Source organism: Alligator mississippiensis, chromosome 5 (assembly GCF_030867095.1).
Source record: "Alligator mississippiensis isolate rAllMis1 chromosome 5, rAllMis1, whole genome shotgun sequence".
Classification (NCBI taxonomy): Eukaryota; Metazoa; Chordata; order Crocodylia; family Alligatoridae; genus Alligator; species Alligator mississippiensis.
In genome coordinates this window covers 139,389,722-139,405,074 of record NC_081828.1, presented here as the reverse complement: position 1 = coordinate 139,405,074, position 15,353 = coordinate 139,389,722, and the positions used below count along the sequence as shown (strand labels likewise).

Here is a 15,353-nt window from a genome sequence, read left to right as displayed (position 1 = left end):
TGGCCCCCACAGGGTGCAACCCCCCCCCAACACATGGAATGCCTGCCTTCCTCCCCCCCCCCCCCCCCCCCCCCCCAGCCACCGCCCAGGGTCCCAGCTCCCGCCTGGAGGGCCACAGCCCCTATCCCCCACAGGACCCCAGCCCCTCTGCCCAGGGCCCATAACTAACATTTAACAGCTGCGGTGGGGGGACCATGTGCCGAGCCCAACCTGGTTCTGCTGCCCCTGGGGCTGCTCTTGCCTCCCAGCCAGGCTGGTCTTGTGGCAGCAGGACCTGGTGTGGCACATGGGGACCATGTGCCAGGCCCAGCCGGGTCCTGGGCCCCCTCTGCAGCCCAGCCGGGCTCGGCCCATAGTGACAGGACCCGGTGTGGCATGCAGGGGCTGCATGCCAGGCCCAGCTGGGTCCTGGGGCCCCTCTGCAGCCCAGCCGGGCTGGGGCCATGGTGACAGGACCCAGTGTGCCATGCGGGGACTGCGTGCCAGGCCCAGCCAGGTCCTGGGGCCCCTCTGCAGCCCAGCTGGGCTGGGCCCAGATCCCTGAGGCTCGCTAGTCTGGCTTTGCACCGGAGCGGGTCGCACGGCTCCGGGAGGTGCACACAGAAGCCATGCCTCCCGGAGCCCTGTGACCCGCTCTGGTGCAAGGCTGGACTAGCCACATGGTGGGCCAAGTCCTCACCCCCCGCAGGCAGGGGGCAAAGGCGGGAGCCAGCCCTGGGGCCCGGCCCATGCTGACAGGAGCCGGCATGGCATGTGGTTCCCACGTGCCGTGGCGGGTCCTGCCACCTGGCCGGGCCCTTCCTATAGCTGCAGGACCTGGCCCGGCACGCGGTGACTGTGCAGAGCCTAGCCGGGTCCTGCTGGCCCTGGGGCTGCTTGTGTCTCCTGGCAGCTGGGCGGCACGAGCAGCCCCAAGGTTGACAGGACTCCGCTTGGGTCTCTGTGGTCTCTGCGCGCTGGGCCGGGCCGGGCCTGGCCAGGGAACATGAGCCGCCTAGGGGTGGCAGGACGCAGCTCAGCTCCACATGGTCCCTGTGTGCCGGGCCGGGGAACACGAGCTGCGTGGCCCCTGGGCCAGGTCCTACAACTATAGGAAGGGCCCGGCTGCAAGAACCGCATGCCGCGCCGGCTCCTGTCAGCACGGGCCGGGCCCCAGGGCCGGCTCCTGCTTCTGCCCCCTGTGGCTGGTGGGGGGGGTGGGAGTGGAGGGGTATGGGGACCTGGCCCAGCCCCATGTGGCTCACTAGTCTGGCCTTGCACCGGAGCAGGTCACAGTGCTCTGGAAGGCATGGCTCCTGTAAGCTCCTCTGGGAGCCATGCAACCTGCTCTGGTGCAAGGCCTGACTAGCAAGCCACATGGGGCTGGGCCAGGTCCCAACAGCCCCCCCCCCCCCCAAACTTACCTTGGACAGTGCCAGGGGCAGCAGGAACACAAAAGAGATGCTCTGGTCAAAACCAGAGCGTCTCTTTTGGAGGGCTGGCTCCGTGCACGGTTTTAAAACATGCCTTGCTCCACTCTGTAATAGAGTGGTGTTTTTAGACACCTGGATATCCAGGGGTCTAATTTTTTTCATTCTTGCATGTGCCTGTTGTCACGCCTCAAAGAGGTTTGAGGTGGGGCAACAGGCATGTGTGCGCTCACCTGGACGTGCCCTTAGGGATGAGAATTTTGCTGTGATATGAAAAAATGCTAGCAAAAGAAGGGCTGTGTTTTTTGTCAGTCTTGGCTTGTTGGGTGTCTGAGCCAATATGTCTCTCTACAGTGTTCTTCTCCCTTGCCTAAATTATCTGTTTCCTCTTCATGTAGGGTTGGGATTGGTGGAATTGGATATTTTTTTTTTTAGTTTGTTTTGGAACAACTTAAGGATGTTCACAAGGCTCTGGTCAGTTTTTCTTGCAGCTTGTCAGAGTAGCAGTGAAACTAAAAGGATTGCTGTAAATTTTACTCTTGGGTGATAGATGGCTAGATCCTAGAACAGTGGTTCCCAGCTGGGACTCTGTGTGCACCCCTTAAGGGTACTGTACTGCCTGGCCCCCATGTAAGGAGGGAAATGCTTTTCCCCTTTTGTCCTGTGCATCTGGCATCTGATGCCTGCAGCTGCTTTGAGGGATGCCTGTCTTTTGGCCCTTTCTCTCAGCAGCCCCCATGCTCTGAGCAGCTTGCTCTGCTGCAGGTAAATGGCAGGTGAATGTGGGGCCAGAGCTGCATTTTTGCAGCCCAGCTCATCAGCTTCGCTCCTCCCATGCTCCCAGGGCTGGGGAGGGACCATAGGGGCCATTTTCAGCATGTGAGATCCTTCAGGGATAGCCTTGGTGGTGAGAGCTGCCCTTACCTCCTCAGGTACAGATATAGGGAGCAGGGAGGGGGCAGCAGTGCAAAGAGTAGGTAGGGCTAGGTCCTTCCGCCACTGCTCTTACCTGGCGCTAGGAAGACCAACGATTCTCACTCGGTATTCCCCAAAATTCAGAAAAGTTATGGATGGGCATCTTGAGGCTAAATGGGTTGAGAAACATTGTTTGGGACCATTGAGCTTGGCATTGCTTCAGAGGCATAGCCAATTCTCTGCTGCTGGCAGGAGCAGGAATATAATTGTATACCATCTTCTTTCTACCATTATCACCCTCTATTCTTGAAATATAGTGGATTTGGGTGGTGTGGGGAAGGGAGCATAAACACATGGACTGGAAGTGTTCATGGGTTTCAGCACAAGGAATTCTGGTAAACAGTTCTGAGCTTTGAGTCTGCTCAGGAAGTTGCTATCAAACAGAGGAAATGTTAGGTGTGTTTTTTTAAGAACTCACTTACTGCTGTCGGTACTTGTCATTAAAACTTTCCCAGATGCAACAGGCATATTCTTCCATTTCACTCAACCCCGATAGTTGACTTCATTAAATCAGAAATGGATATGCAGACTGTGCATTGGCTATGGACAATACAGAGCCCAGTTGTCAGTAGGCTCTATCTTTTCGTGTGCAAGTCTTATGTAGGACTTCCTTTAAAAAATTGTTTCTTATGCTTTTTTGTAAGGTTTTTTCATTAAAAGTTGTTATTACTCTGGTGGCATTATAACCCATTTTTAAAAATAGGACCCTTTCACCCTTTCTTGTTTTACTTTAACAAAGCTGAAGCAAACATAATATGATGTGGCAGGAACGCTGTATGTAATTTAGAGCAAGAAAGTATAAATTGAAAATTGCATGCTTATTTCTGCCTTGACACTGAAGTAGTGGGAACCAAGCCTCTCTTTCTAAGTGCAGGCATTTGTAACATAGACCAAACTTCTTTATATGTTATTGCAATACATAGAGAAGCACATACAAAAAAAGCTCCCCATTCTTCATCCCCAGAAGAGGGGTATCCAGAAATCTAAGGAAAACAGTGTCCTAAGCTCTGTGGACCATTAAATATTCACCTAAATGGGTTGCTCAGGTCTCTTGATAGTCCAAAATATAACTCATTTTTAAGTGGAGTATCTAAAATGATGTATTATTTGCTTTTGTTTAACCCAGGATTTAGAACTATGGTTTAATTAGTTTAACTTGTTCCAAACGCAACCAGTTGAATTGGTCTTGGAAGGGAGAGGTTAGTTATTGTTCTGAAATGTTGCTGAATTACTGTTTGTTTGCTCTTTCAGTTTAAAAACCCCCTCATTATGCTTCTCCTGGCATCTGCAGTCATCAGTATTTTAATGCATCAGTTTGATGATGCCGTCAGTATCACTGTGGTAAGAAATTAAAATTGTATTTTTTGGGTTACACTTAAAATGGATCCTGCGTTTGTTCTGGTGTTTAATAACCTATAGTTCCTGAATTGCAAGTGTAAAATATTTTCCTTTGCATATGGTGCATAAACAAATTTAGTTACAATTTAGTCTGGGAGCTGGGGCTGAATGCTGACAGATTCCGGGTGACTGCTGGAACCACTCCAGCTCCTAGACAGCACACGGTGCCTTGCGGAGCTGTTCTGCACCTGTATGATGCGACAGTTGCTGTGCGGGTGCCACCTGGGAGGGGGTGGGGGCGATCCCTGCTGTCCCCCACTGCCCCGTGCTGTACAGGGTAGCTCTGCCACGAGCACCCAGAGGCCCCAGTTGCCATTCCTGCAGCTGGTGACTGCGAGGCCTTTTTTTTTAAGTTCTGGGAGGCTGGGCCAGGCAGGGCAGCCATGGGGGCTCCTCTGGCTGTGCCTGCCTCTGCCTCAGTGAGGGGAGCTGTGGGGGCTGTCCTGCTGCTTGCCCAGCTGGTAGGGGAGGGGGGTGCGATGCAGGTGTGGCTCGCTCTAGGTGGCAGCAGGGCATAGGCCCTGCTCCCAGCACTGCCGCATCTGCATCAGCACTGGGATGTGGACTGGGACAAATTGCCCAGCTGGGGAGGGGGTGTGTTACTTGGGGAAAGGATTGGGGGGGTGGGGGTCAGGGCGCGTAGGATGTGGACATGGCAGCGCTGGGAGCGGGGACTGTACCCTGCTGCCACTTGCCCCCTTCCACCTGGAGTGAGCTGCATCTGCATACTGGGCAAGCAGCAGCAGGGCAGAGCCCCAGCTCCCAGCACTGCTGTGCCCGCATCCTACGCACCCTGACACTCCCCCCCCCCCCCTTCCCCAAGTAACACGCACCCTCCCCGGCTGGGCAGTTTGTCCCAGTCCCCGCCCCAAAACCCCAACAGACTTACCAGTTAAAGGCATCTGTCAGCTGCCTGTTTAGCCTATGGCCAAATCTCTGAATCTGCCAAATCTTATTCCAAAGTGATTCAGAGCTTTTACTTGGTCTCCTGATTCAATTGGATTTGGAGATTCAGTCCCCGACTCAGGCCGAATCTCCTCGGAATGAATCGGTTACCAAAGCTTTGCACAGCCCTAATGGGAATCTGTCATCTCTGCTTACAGAACAGTTAGCTTCGAACTGGACTTGGAGATGTCCTTTTGCAAATGGGGTGGGGTGGCAAATTTGCCTTAAAGGTGCAGAGCTACCTAGGCATAATCAACTGTAGCTTTTTTGTATCCTAATTAATCCACTGCTTATTCTTGTGTATACCACCGTTCTGCCAGCGAGCAGGAAAACTTTGTTACATTTCTTTTTGGATAATGGGTACCCCTTACCTGCGAGTAACTTGTGTATGATAGTGCACAGTCTCAACAACAAAATTATTAGAGTAAACATTGCATGAAAAAGTATAAACTATATAGTCTAACACCAAAATACCTAATGTTCAGCTTGGCAAACCAATGTGTGGTAGCTTCATAGGCAGTTTTAAACATTCTTCTCAGAGTACTTAAATAATTCTTCTGGTTCCAGAGTTGATAGTAACTTGGTTAGATGTTTCCCAGTAACTGCATTTTATACAAGGTTTTAAATCTTATCGGTTCTTGGAATGATTTCATCCAGGATATAAATCATCTCGAAACTGAGTTTCCAAGTATGTACATGTTGGTATAGCACATTTGACTAGTAGTCTGTCTCTGCAAGATGCCTTTGTATACATATGCCTGTTATCCACCTTTAAAAATGCAGCCTGAATGCACTATGAATTTCATTTTCTGTGAGAATCCAATTTTTACTTGCAGCATTGTTTATGTATAATTACCCTGAGATTAAATTTTTTTAATGTTTTCTGAAAAGTCCTCTCCAGAGAGAGCTTTAGTATATTTCAGCAAAGAATTAAGATGAGGTAAAGGAAAAAGGGGTGGGGAATATAATTGATTTATATCTAATATTAGCTTAGCACCTCCTTGCTGTGTCATTTAACACCATGTAGGACTGGATCCATCATTACCCATCATAGTTGCAATCAACAAAATATTTTTTTGTACTGCTTATGTTTGTTTGCAGTTTCATGGACACTTATTTGGAGAGCATTGTGCAAAAATGGAGTGTTTTGGATGTCAAATAGCTGCTGCTTTTGTTATGCTGTCATGCTCCCATGTCTCTTGTGCCCTAAGCTGACCCTTTTCAGGCAGTTCTGTTTTACATGTAGAAACAAATATGCCTCCATTTGGAATTCCAAAAACTTAAACTGCTTTTGTTTTCACTTAGGCAATACTCATTGTTGTTACAGTTGCCTTTGTTCAGGTAAGAGTTCTGTTTTGCCAACTTAAATCAGTAGTTTATGTAAACTTCTGTGAGACCAATTGAAGTAATTTCTCTGGGCAGATTGTGCAATTATGAATGGCAGAGAAGGGGTCTTGTGCTATGAAAAAAAATGAAATTGCCTCAGGCCTTGTCTAAACAAGCATACATGTTTTACTGCTTTGTCTAAATCAGCATGGATGCAAATATAATATGATCATTGAAAATTAGGGTTAGAAAGGGCCTCAAGGGTTGCTTAGTCCAACCATCTGTTCAAAGCAGGACGATCCCTATATATATCATCCCAGCCAAGGATTCGTCTACCTGGGTCTTAAAAACCTCCTAAGATGGAGATTCCATAACCTCTCCGAGTAAACCCGTTCCAGTGCTTTACTACTCTCCTAGTGAGTTTTTTCCTGATATTTAACCTAAACTTCCCTCGCCTGCAACCTTTTTCTGTTTTCTGTCACCAGTGAGAACAGTCTAACTCCATCCTTTTTGTTGTGATGATCTGTCCTGCTATAGATCATCTACTTTCCTAGCATAAAGGAAGATGCTAGTAAGAATCTAGTTTATATTACTTTTGTGCCCATCATCCATACTTGGGAGGATATACCATATAATATATTGGTTTAAGAAAATAATGATTACGTCTGTACAAAAAACCCCATGACCAAACAGCCCCGCCCCCCCCCCCCCCCCAAAAAAAAAAATGTTGAACAGGTAATGAGAGCCAACATGAGAAATTTCAGGTAACAATTTTTGTCTGGAACTCTGGAAATATGAGCTTAAACTGAAAGGGACTATCTTAGTAATAACTTAGGTTTGCTAAATCAGAAGACACTGCAGTACAAAAAAGAAGAAGTATGAGATTCTGTAGACAAAATGTATGCAGGCAAATTAATAGTGTATTATCTAGTAAATTCCTCAAGGATGAGACAATTTATGTGCCTTTACAGTAGGTAATGTGAAGTAGGAACCTGGTCCTGATTTGGTTTCTTTAAATATAACCTCTTTAGAAATATTAAGACTTAAATAGGCATGGATGCAGCTGTTGGCCAACAGTATTTCACATGGATTTGCTTGTTTTTGTAGTTCATTTTAAAAGGCTTTCTGTACTTTAATTGTATCTTATGTCACTGCAGGAGTACCGGTCAGAAAAATCTCTTGAAGAGCTTAGTAAACTTGTACCTCCAGAATGCCATTGGTAAGCAGTTGTCTACTGTTCTAGACTTAATTTAAGTGACATTAGTTACAGCTACCTGTAATCGCCTGTGGTTGTAGATGCATTTCAGGAAAAACCTTACCTTAAATAACTCTTAATTACACATTAACATGTCAACTTATTGCATACACACAGAGCATGTTATTTTCTGGTCTTTTTAAATGATTCTTTTTAATGCTTTTATGTGATCCGAAGTTCCACATCAAGATCCCTAGCATGGTGGAAAAGTATACTGTTGCTTTTGTTACTGTTTTATATTTAATCATTTAAGCAAGCCATTTTTTTTGTTCTTAGCATCATATATAATAGTTATATATTTCTACCCCAGGTGAAATGAAGGGGAAGGAATTCTTATGCATTTTCACTTCTGGTTGACTTTTTTTTCCCCACAGTGTACGTGAAGGTAGGGTGGAACATACACTTGCAAGAGATTTAGTCCCAGGTGATACAGTCTGCCTGTCAGTTGGAGACAGAGTCCCTGCTGATCTCCGGTTGTTTGAGGTATGTGTAGAAGGTTGTCTGATAAAATTGTTTTTTATAAATTGAGGGGGAGGGAAAGGAAGGGTAAATGCAGCTAAAACGTGTACAAAACCAGAAATGATCTTTGTCTAGTGACCAAAATCCTTTAATAGAAAATTCATGCTTCCATGTTTAGTTTTTTGTATAGTCTGAAAACATTCATAAGCATCTAGGCAGTTCCTAGTCCTTGCGTGTGTAATGTGTGTGGGGAAATAGGAGGACTAGATTCTTAAACTTTTAAAAAAATTGTTATTTACTTAAGTAGTTTATTCCTAAAATATTTAGTGGAGGATTTCCTCCAAATGTACAAATTACTATAAGTTATGAAAGGATTTTTTTGCCAGTCTGAATCATTAGCCATCTGGCTGATCTTTACAGCTGATTTTCAGTCCTTGTATTAATCGTTACTGTATAATTTCAGTTTTCTCAGTTCTTTCATAATTGCGTAGTTAAAAAATGAGCTACTCACGTAGTTGTGCCACTCTATTCTATTTATTAATTCTTTGCATCAGAAATCTAATACATTAAAAGCTTCTAGTTTACCAAATATTTGACTAATAACATTGGGTTGAGTCTGTGTTTGGATGCCAAAAATTTAGAAAGACTCGTGAAACGGAATAAGCCATGAGGACATACATTTTACTTATACTTACTTTCCTTGGCCTTGAAAGATGATGCTTTTTTCCCTATCTCAGATGTTATGATGAGACCAATCATCAATTATGAATAGTCCTTATAATTTTAGGACAATGTTGAACTGATGGTGTCATTGAAGAGTTCTTTGTGCAGTGCCCCAACCAGTTCCTTTCTGAGATCAAAGTTCTTGAAAACGTTGAGTAAAAAGTTCATAATTTATAATGCACTTTATTTCATTAATGTTCTTTGTTAACCCCTCTGATATAGACTCTGTCTTGACATCCTGTTGTACAACATCATTTTATTTTTGTGACTTCCTCAGAGCCATTGCTTTGACTTTTCATGACTGTAGTATCAGCTCCAGCTGTCTGGCCCCCCCAAATTTATATCATTGTGTGATGACACCATTTGTTCCCTTAAATTAGAGGGCAGGAAGGGGCGATAACTGCCAGACATAAGTAGCAGCAGACGAGATCAGTGTTTACATCGGCTATATCTTCACCTGTGTTTGATTTTTGACTCATATACTTTATGTTCCTGACATTGAATTGGAAGGCAGATCTGCACTTGGCATTAATATATGCCAAAGACAAGGTAGTAGAAATGTACTATGCTTACCTGTTTTGTTCTAGCAGTGCTTGGGACAAGGCAGGGAAGAAAGAATGGTCCTGTAGGTTCTGTGGCCACAAAGAGTTTCAAGGGCTAGCTCTCGGCTCTGGATCTGAGAGTTAGAAGAAAACTTGGCATCGTTGAAGGAAGACATTTGTAATTGTCATGACCCAAAGGTCTGATTTTTTTTTTTTTTTTTTTGTGTGTGCGCGCTTCGGCACTAAGAATTATCCCCGTGGGTATACAGCTTCATTGCACGGAGGAGTTCTGCGCAGAGAACCCGCGTGCAAAGGAGTGTTCCCGCCACTTCGCAGCGATCTTTGCAGGGTGCATTTCCTTTGCAACACAGAAATGCACGGTGCAAAGATTTCCCGCTCGTCGTATGCAAATTTGCGCCCAGCAATTGGCTAGTGCTAAATTATTCCCACGTGGCGGCTAGCGATTGGCCTGCTAGCCGTATAAGAGGCTTGAGCAGTTTCCGCCCAAGCCGAAGTGGACTCCGCGTCCATCTCGTAGGGACTCTGGGTGTGCGCGGCAGGGTAATAGAAACCCTGTGTGTCGCTCAGAGGAGTTTGGCGGCCTGATCCACCGCTCACCTCTTCCCGTCTTTGAACGGAGCCTACTATAAGACGTAACGACGAGTTTTATGCACGCTTGTCCTGGACATCCGGAGTTTGCCTGCGTGGAGCCTAGCAAGCTCCACGTGATTGTTCGTGTTCTGTCTGCGTGGAGCCTTGCAACCTCCACGTGTGTTTGTGTTTTCTGTTGTAACCGCAACTCAAGCAAGTTCTCAGCCTACACCACGACCATCTCGGTGTAAGTAAAATAATCTTAAAATCAACCGTTACGTGTCTGTGCCTAATTCTAGCTTGGCGCCCGTCCTCTCCGACCCGGCCTGCCCGGGCTGCTGGCCACAGCCCGCATGCAGAGCGACGAAAGCGACCCGGGGTCAGACCCGGCGCGCACAGTAATAATTCTAACCATCATAGTTTCATAGCAAATTGAAAGGGCTCTAGATGCAATGATCCACTGAGGAATTGGTCTGACTTGCTCCATCAGAATTAAGGGTTTTTTTCTTTCTTTCTTTTTCAGCTGTTTGCAGGCTTTTTTTAAAAAGTGCTTCTGCACTTGTGCAGTTTAGACTAGAGAAATTAAATTTGTTGGGAAGATTAGATGCAACTCTTTAGTGGTTTGGTGAAACCCTGGGTAGACTCAGCTTAGGTAAAAGGAAGTAAAACAAGTATTCTGTTCATATGCACTGGATGGGTTCTTTTTTTATGGCGGGGGGGGGGTGGTACTAGTTTTCTAATGTCCTATTGACTTGAAGCATATGAAGAGCTGAAAAGCCAAATAATGTCAAACTTGAGGTTAGTTACCATATTGAATCCAAGATGAGGCATGGGAGAGCAGGCAGTAGGGGGTACAGATGGCAGGAGAAATGGGGGCAAAGCTGCTTTAAGACAGTCCAATTATTAGATTCAGTACCTAGAAAGGTATAACAGAAGTATAAATTTTCCATTTATAGAATCTAATCATTGGGGGATTGTCTTAAATTTAAGTTATCTTTGATTCAGGTAAATACAGTATGTGAGCTTACCTATGCCTACTATATGCACTCTGATACAGTAATGAATTGCCTTGTGCACTGTATTTTTCTGCAGGACAGTTGGTCTCTGTCTTCATGTTGTTTTAGAAACCAAATGAGACTAAATCCTGAGATTATAAATAAAGCAAAACTCCCATAGAATATATGAATGAGTAATTAAAGGCTATTTAATAGTTCAGAAGTGCTGTGCTTACAGGGAGGAGGAAGACAAAAGTGGCCTTAAGTTTTATGTTTTTACCTTTGGATTGTGCACTGCTTCAGAGACCAAACTAACCGGTGGCATAACTTTTTTTCCTCATACAATTATTTTTTTTCAGTTTGTGTCAGTCATTGGGATACAGCTGTTTCATTAAGAGGGATCCTGGTTTTCCCTGATTTAGAAAATAAATGCAAACTCTGATAAGAACCTCAAAATTGGTGACTAAAATGAAAGCCGCCCCCCGCCTGCCCTGCTGGTGCCCCTGACTCCCCTTTCCTCCTCCTCCTCCACAACCTCTCTGTCTTGCTGGTGCCCCTCGTCCCCCACCCACTGCTCCTGCTCCCCTAGCTGCCAGGGCTATGGGGCCAGGGACCAAGGTCTGCAGCCCTTTGTTCCTGGCAGGTGGTGGTGGCTGGTGCAGCAGCAGAGTGGAGCCTGGCTGCCCCTCTCCCTCCCCACCCCACCACCGCCTGCCTGCTGCGGGCTCGAGCAGAGGGGACCAGATCGCTGCTGCAGTGCACACTCCCAGGGGGCAGGGGGACCCGTGCCTCCCAGATCTGTGCATGGGGGCTGCCTGCTGTGGCCTTCCACCCCACTGCCCTCCCTGGGGCCTCTGCAGCCTGGCATGTGGACCCGGCACTGCAAAGAACAGTGGGGCTGCACAGGAAGCTGCCTGCTGCTGTGAGCTCCGCACTGCCCTGCTGATGTGTCCCCTGTGTGCAACCGTGTGCCGCTGGTATTACTGCAGCCACATGCACGGGGACGTTGCCAGGGCAGTGCAGAGCTCACAGCAGCAAGCAGCTTTCCTGTGCAGCCCCACTGTTCCTTGCAGTGCCAGGTCACACATGCTGCCCTATGGAGGCCCTGGGAGGAAGGGCAGCAGGGCAGGAGTCCGAGCCTGAAGTAGGCAGTGCACAGCCTCCTCCCCACACGCAGATCTGTGGGGCATGGATACCCCTGACCCCCTGGGAGTGCGTGCAGTGGTAGGGAGAAGCCCTCCCCCCACCGCCTGAGCCGGCAGTGGGCAGCCTGCCTTAGCCCCTGGCCCCCGGCCCACGCACAGATGTGCCATTTTCTTTCCCTCCCTCCCCCATGTCTGCAAGCAGCCTTTGGTTCTAACTGGAGCTTTGGTTGGTGGAAGGATGGGGACTAATACAGGGCTATTTTTGGAAGTTTGGTGAAGTGGTCATGTCAAAAGGTATATTCCCACTTCTCCTTGCAGGTGACTTGCAGCCCTTATAGGCCGATGAAATGTGTGGGTGAGGGCAATAGAGGGTAGAATTTCTTCCTTGTGATCCATACCTATGATCTTTTAGGTTTCAGAATGTAACATACAAGTGTGTCAGAAGCAGTAGACTCTAAATCACTTTGGAATATTTTATAGTAGTCATTTTTACAGGCTGATAATGTAGGCCAGGTGTGGCCAACTTTCGGCATGTTCCACAAGTGTTGCATGTCACAGATGCTGCCACTGCCAAATTGGAGAGGGGACAGACAACACAGTGGTAGACGGAGCCGGGAGCATAAGGAAGTAGAAGACGGAGCAACAGATCAGGCAAGAGCATAAAGCAGAGCAGCAGATTGGGCAGTAAGCACAGTGTGGGAAGCAGAAGGCAGAGCAGCAGATTTGGGAAGGGAATTGGAGTGGTTCTCAGGGAGGATGCAGAGCTTAATTTGTGGCATGCTTGCCAAGAAGGATGCCACCTACTGATCTAGGCAAAAGCTGGATTTATTATATAGATCACCAGCTAAATTCTCTGAAAACATCGAATTTCTACGGAAGCATACAAATTCAAATTGAAATAAATAGGGTATAGAGAGAGAAACAAGTACTGTGTGTGTTTTACAACAATGTTTCTCAGGTCTTGAGAATTAATGATCTCTGATGTATAAAGTTGCTGGTTTCTAGACAGTATTTTGCTGTAGTTGGGTGATGTTCTAAATCTGGAAAAAACTTTATGGGTAACTAATGTGTTAACTCAAGACTTGAGTTTTTGCTGAATAGAAAAACACTTTGGAGATTTGCTAATTGTCTTAAAAATGAAATGAACAAATTTAGCAATTTCTTGGTAGTGCTAGAAGTGTTTCTGTTTAAGTTGCTTGCTTTTGCATACTCATGTAAGAACTTCAGGATCTGTGAATATTTTTATTAAAATAGACTTTGTATAGCTTCTGATCAGACACCTAAAAAGTGAAAGTCTAATTACTGCTGTAGACACTGTAGTATATGGTTTTAAGCTGTTAAACTCGTACAGCTTTTTAGTATGAACCTCATCATTTGTTTGATTCTCTCATAAATGCAGCTATTTCTTCTGTAGGTTCCTGGACCAATGAAAGTAATTTCATAATAATCAGTAACAGTTATGGAGGAGTAATAGAAAGAAGCACGCATTTATTTGCCCTGCATCTGGCCACCAGGGTACTTAGACTAAAAAATGTTGAAAACCCCTGGTATACACTAATATTTGCATTTCTTTCTAAGACATTTACAGATACAAGTTTTTGATCATTTACAGGGTTTTTTATTCATTTTGTAAAACATGTTTACAGAGGTATTCAAATGCTATGTTCAACAGGCTGTATCCAGAGACAGGAGAGAGAGAGAGAGATCTAAATATATATTATTTTTATTATATATAATATATAGTATTTAATATATATTAACTATAAAATATATTATTTTTGGCAATATATATATTGCCAGAAATGAAGTCAGTAGTACTTATTTCACTTGTTCTTTGGCCTGGTTCTATAGTTCAAATAGACAAAGGGATATGAATTTAAAAATGAAAATACCTGTTATGTTAATAGGGTAAAAGTACGTTATTAAGAGTTACAGTGTTTCTAGTATGATAGTTTAACATGGGATGTAGTTGTACCAGAATGAATGTATGGAGGCAAAGCTTTTTAGTACCAGTTTGCTTCACTTAATGACTTCCCTTAGACCACAGCCTGCTCTCAAGAAGATCTCAGCATGTTTATTATGTGCCTGAACCTCTACTATTATATTAATTGGTTAGAGAGTTTATTTTTAGCTGCACGTCTACAGGGGTTAACTTCTTAGTCCTCTATATTCAGTTCAAAGTTTTGTATTGTACAGTAGTGGACATTTGTTCTATGTTTTTAGGTTGGTTAGGCTATTGCTTAGATGCTGTCTTATATATAGTGTTCTGCACTTTCAGTTTTTATTAAAACAAAATAATAAAAAATTTTATCTTCAAAACATAAAAACCAGGATGAAATCAGGATAAAAGGAAGAAAAAAGAAAAAAATCAGTTTAAGTAGGGGAAAAATTGATGGGGAAGGAGTAAGGCTGGGACTAGGGAAAAGGCAGGGGGAGGGGCGCAGCACAGCCCATCGGCTGCTCCTGGGGCTGCAGCACGAAGCAAAGCAGGGGGGAGCTGTCGGTGGGTGCAGGGCAGGGATGTGTGGCGGTTGCTGCTTTGTGCCCCCCAGGAGGGCTGGGGGGCAAGTGCCTCTGGATCAGTGGCAGGAAGCACATGGCACCTACCTTTTTTTTCCTGCCTGCATTTGCATCCCTCCCCCCTGCTGTAGCAGACTGCTGCTGGGCTGCCCTGGCATTGGGGGGAGGAGGGGAGGGGGAAGTGGTGTGCGGCTGGATGTGGATGGGGGGGCCCGACCCCAGCACTGGCACCTCCTGCCTTGCCCAGGGTCAGAGCTGGGAGCCCTGTGTCCCCAGGCAGCTCCTTGAGACCCATAGGCCCATGCAGAGTGGCTGGGTGCAGTGCCTGCTGCAGGGAGGGGGTCCAGGCTCTCTCACCTGCCCCCCCGGCAGAGCTTGCAGCTCCCAGTGCCCAGGGCAGGGCCGAAGCTGGAGCTGCCAGGGTGCAGCTCGGACCTGTCTGCCCTGGGAAGCAATTCCTGCAGCCTGTCCTGCCCTACCCAGGGTCAGTCAGGAGCCCTGTGCCCCCAGGTAGTGGCTCTAGCCACCCTTCCCCAGCCCCTGTGTGGCCACCACTGCCCTCCCAACCCCCCACTCTGCATGTGGTCGCCGTCACTGTCCCCCTGATGTCTGGCCAGAAATCTGTGCCTCAGGTAGCCAGCACAGTGGCACTTTTAGCTTACCAGCACTACCCATTTTTCAGTTCAAATCCTTGTTAACCGGCACGAGTGGGGAATGGGCCATTCCCCACTTGTGCTGGTTAACAGGGATTTGAACTGAAAAATGGGTGTAAAACTGAATGACTTAAAAAAAACCCAAAAAAACAAAACAAAACAAAAAAAAACCCAAGGGAATTTATCAGTGAAAATTGGTAAAAACTGAGAATGCAGAACACTATGTAAGATTAAGCTTAATTCATGGTCCAGTTTGCTTATTACTTGGCTATTAGCAAATTCTCTTCTACAGAAGAGAAAATTCTGTCTTTCTGTGTTCTAATCCAGTAAGAGGCTTATGATTTTAACTTTCAACCAGTGGCATAGCTTTTCTTTTTCTCTTGGAGAAACTTACATCAGTCGTCAGCACTGTAACTG

At 46.2% G+C, this 15,353-nt stretch overlaps 1 protein-coding gene across 2 annotated transcripts in view; it reads left to right on the top strand.

Annotated features, from left to right (window-relative positions):
• ATP2C1 (ATPase secretory pathway Ca2+ transporting 1) overlaps positions 1-15,353 on the top strand; it is a 116,265-nt gene that overhangs the window by 65,606 nt on the left and 35,306 nt on the right. For both annotated transcript variants that reach the window (XM_019483556.2, XM_014602549.3), the window contains exons 5-8: positions 3,636-3,725; positions 6,033-6,068; positions 7,211-7,272; positions 7,683-7,791. In XM_019483556.2, coding sequence (XP_019339101.2) covers positions 3,636-3,725; positions 6,033-6,068; positions 7,211-7,272; positions 7,683-7,791 — 297 coding nt within the window. The remainder of the gene's footprint in view (positions 1-3,635; positions 3,726-6,032; positions 6,069-7,210; positions 7,273-7,682; positions 7,792-15,353) is intronic.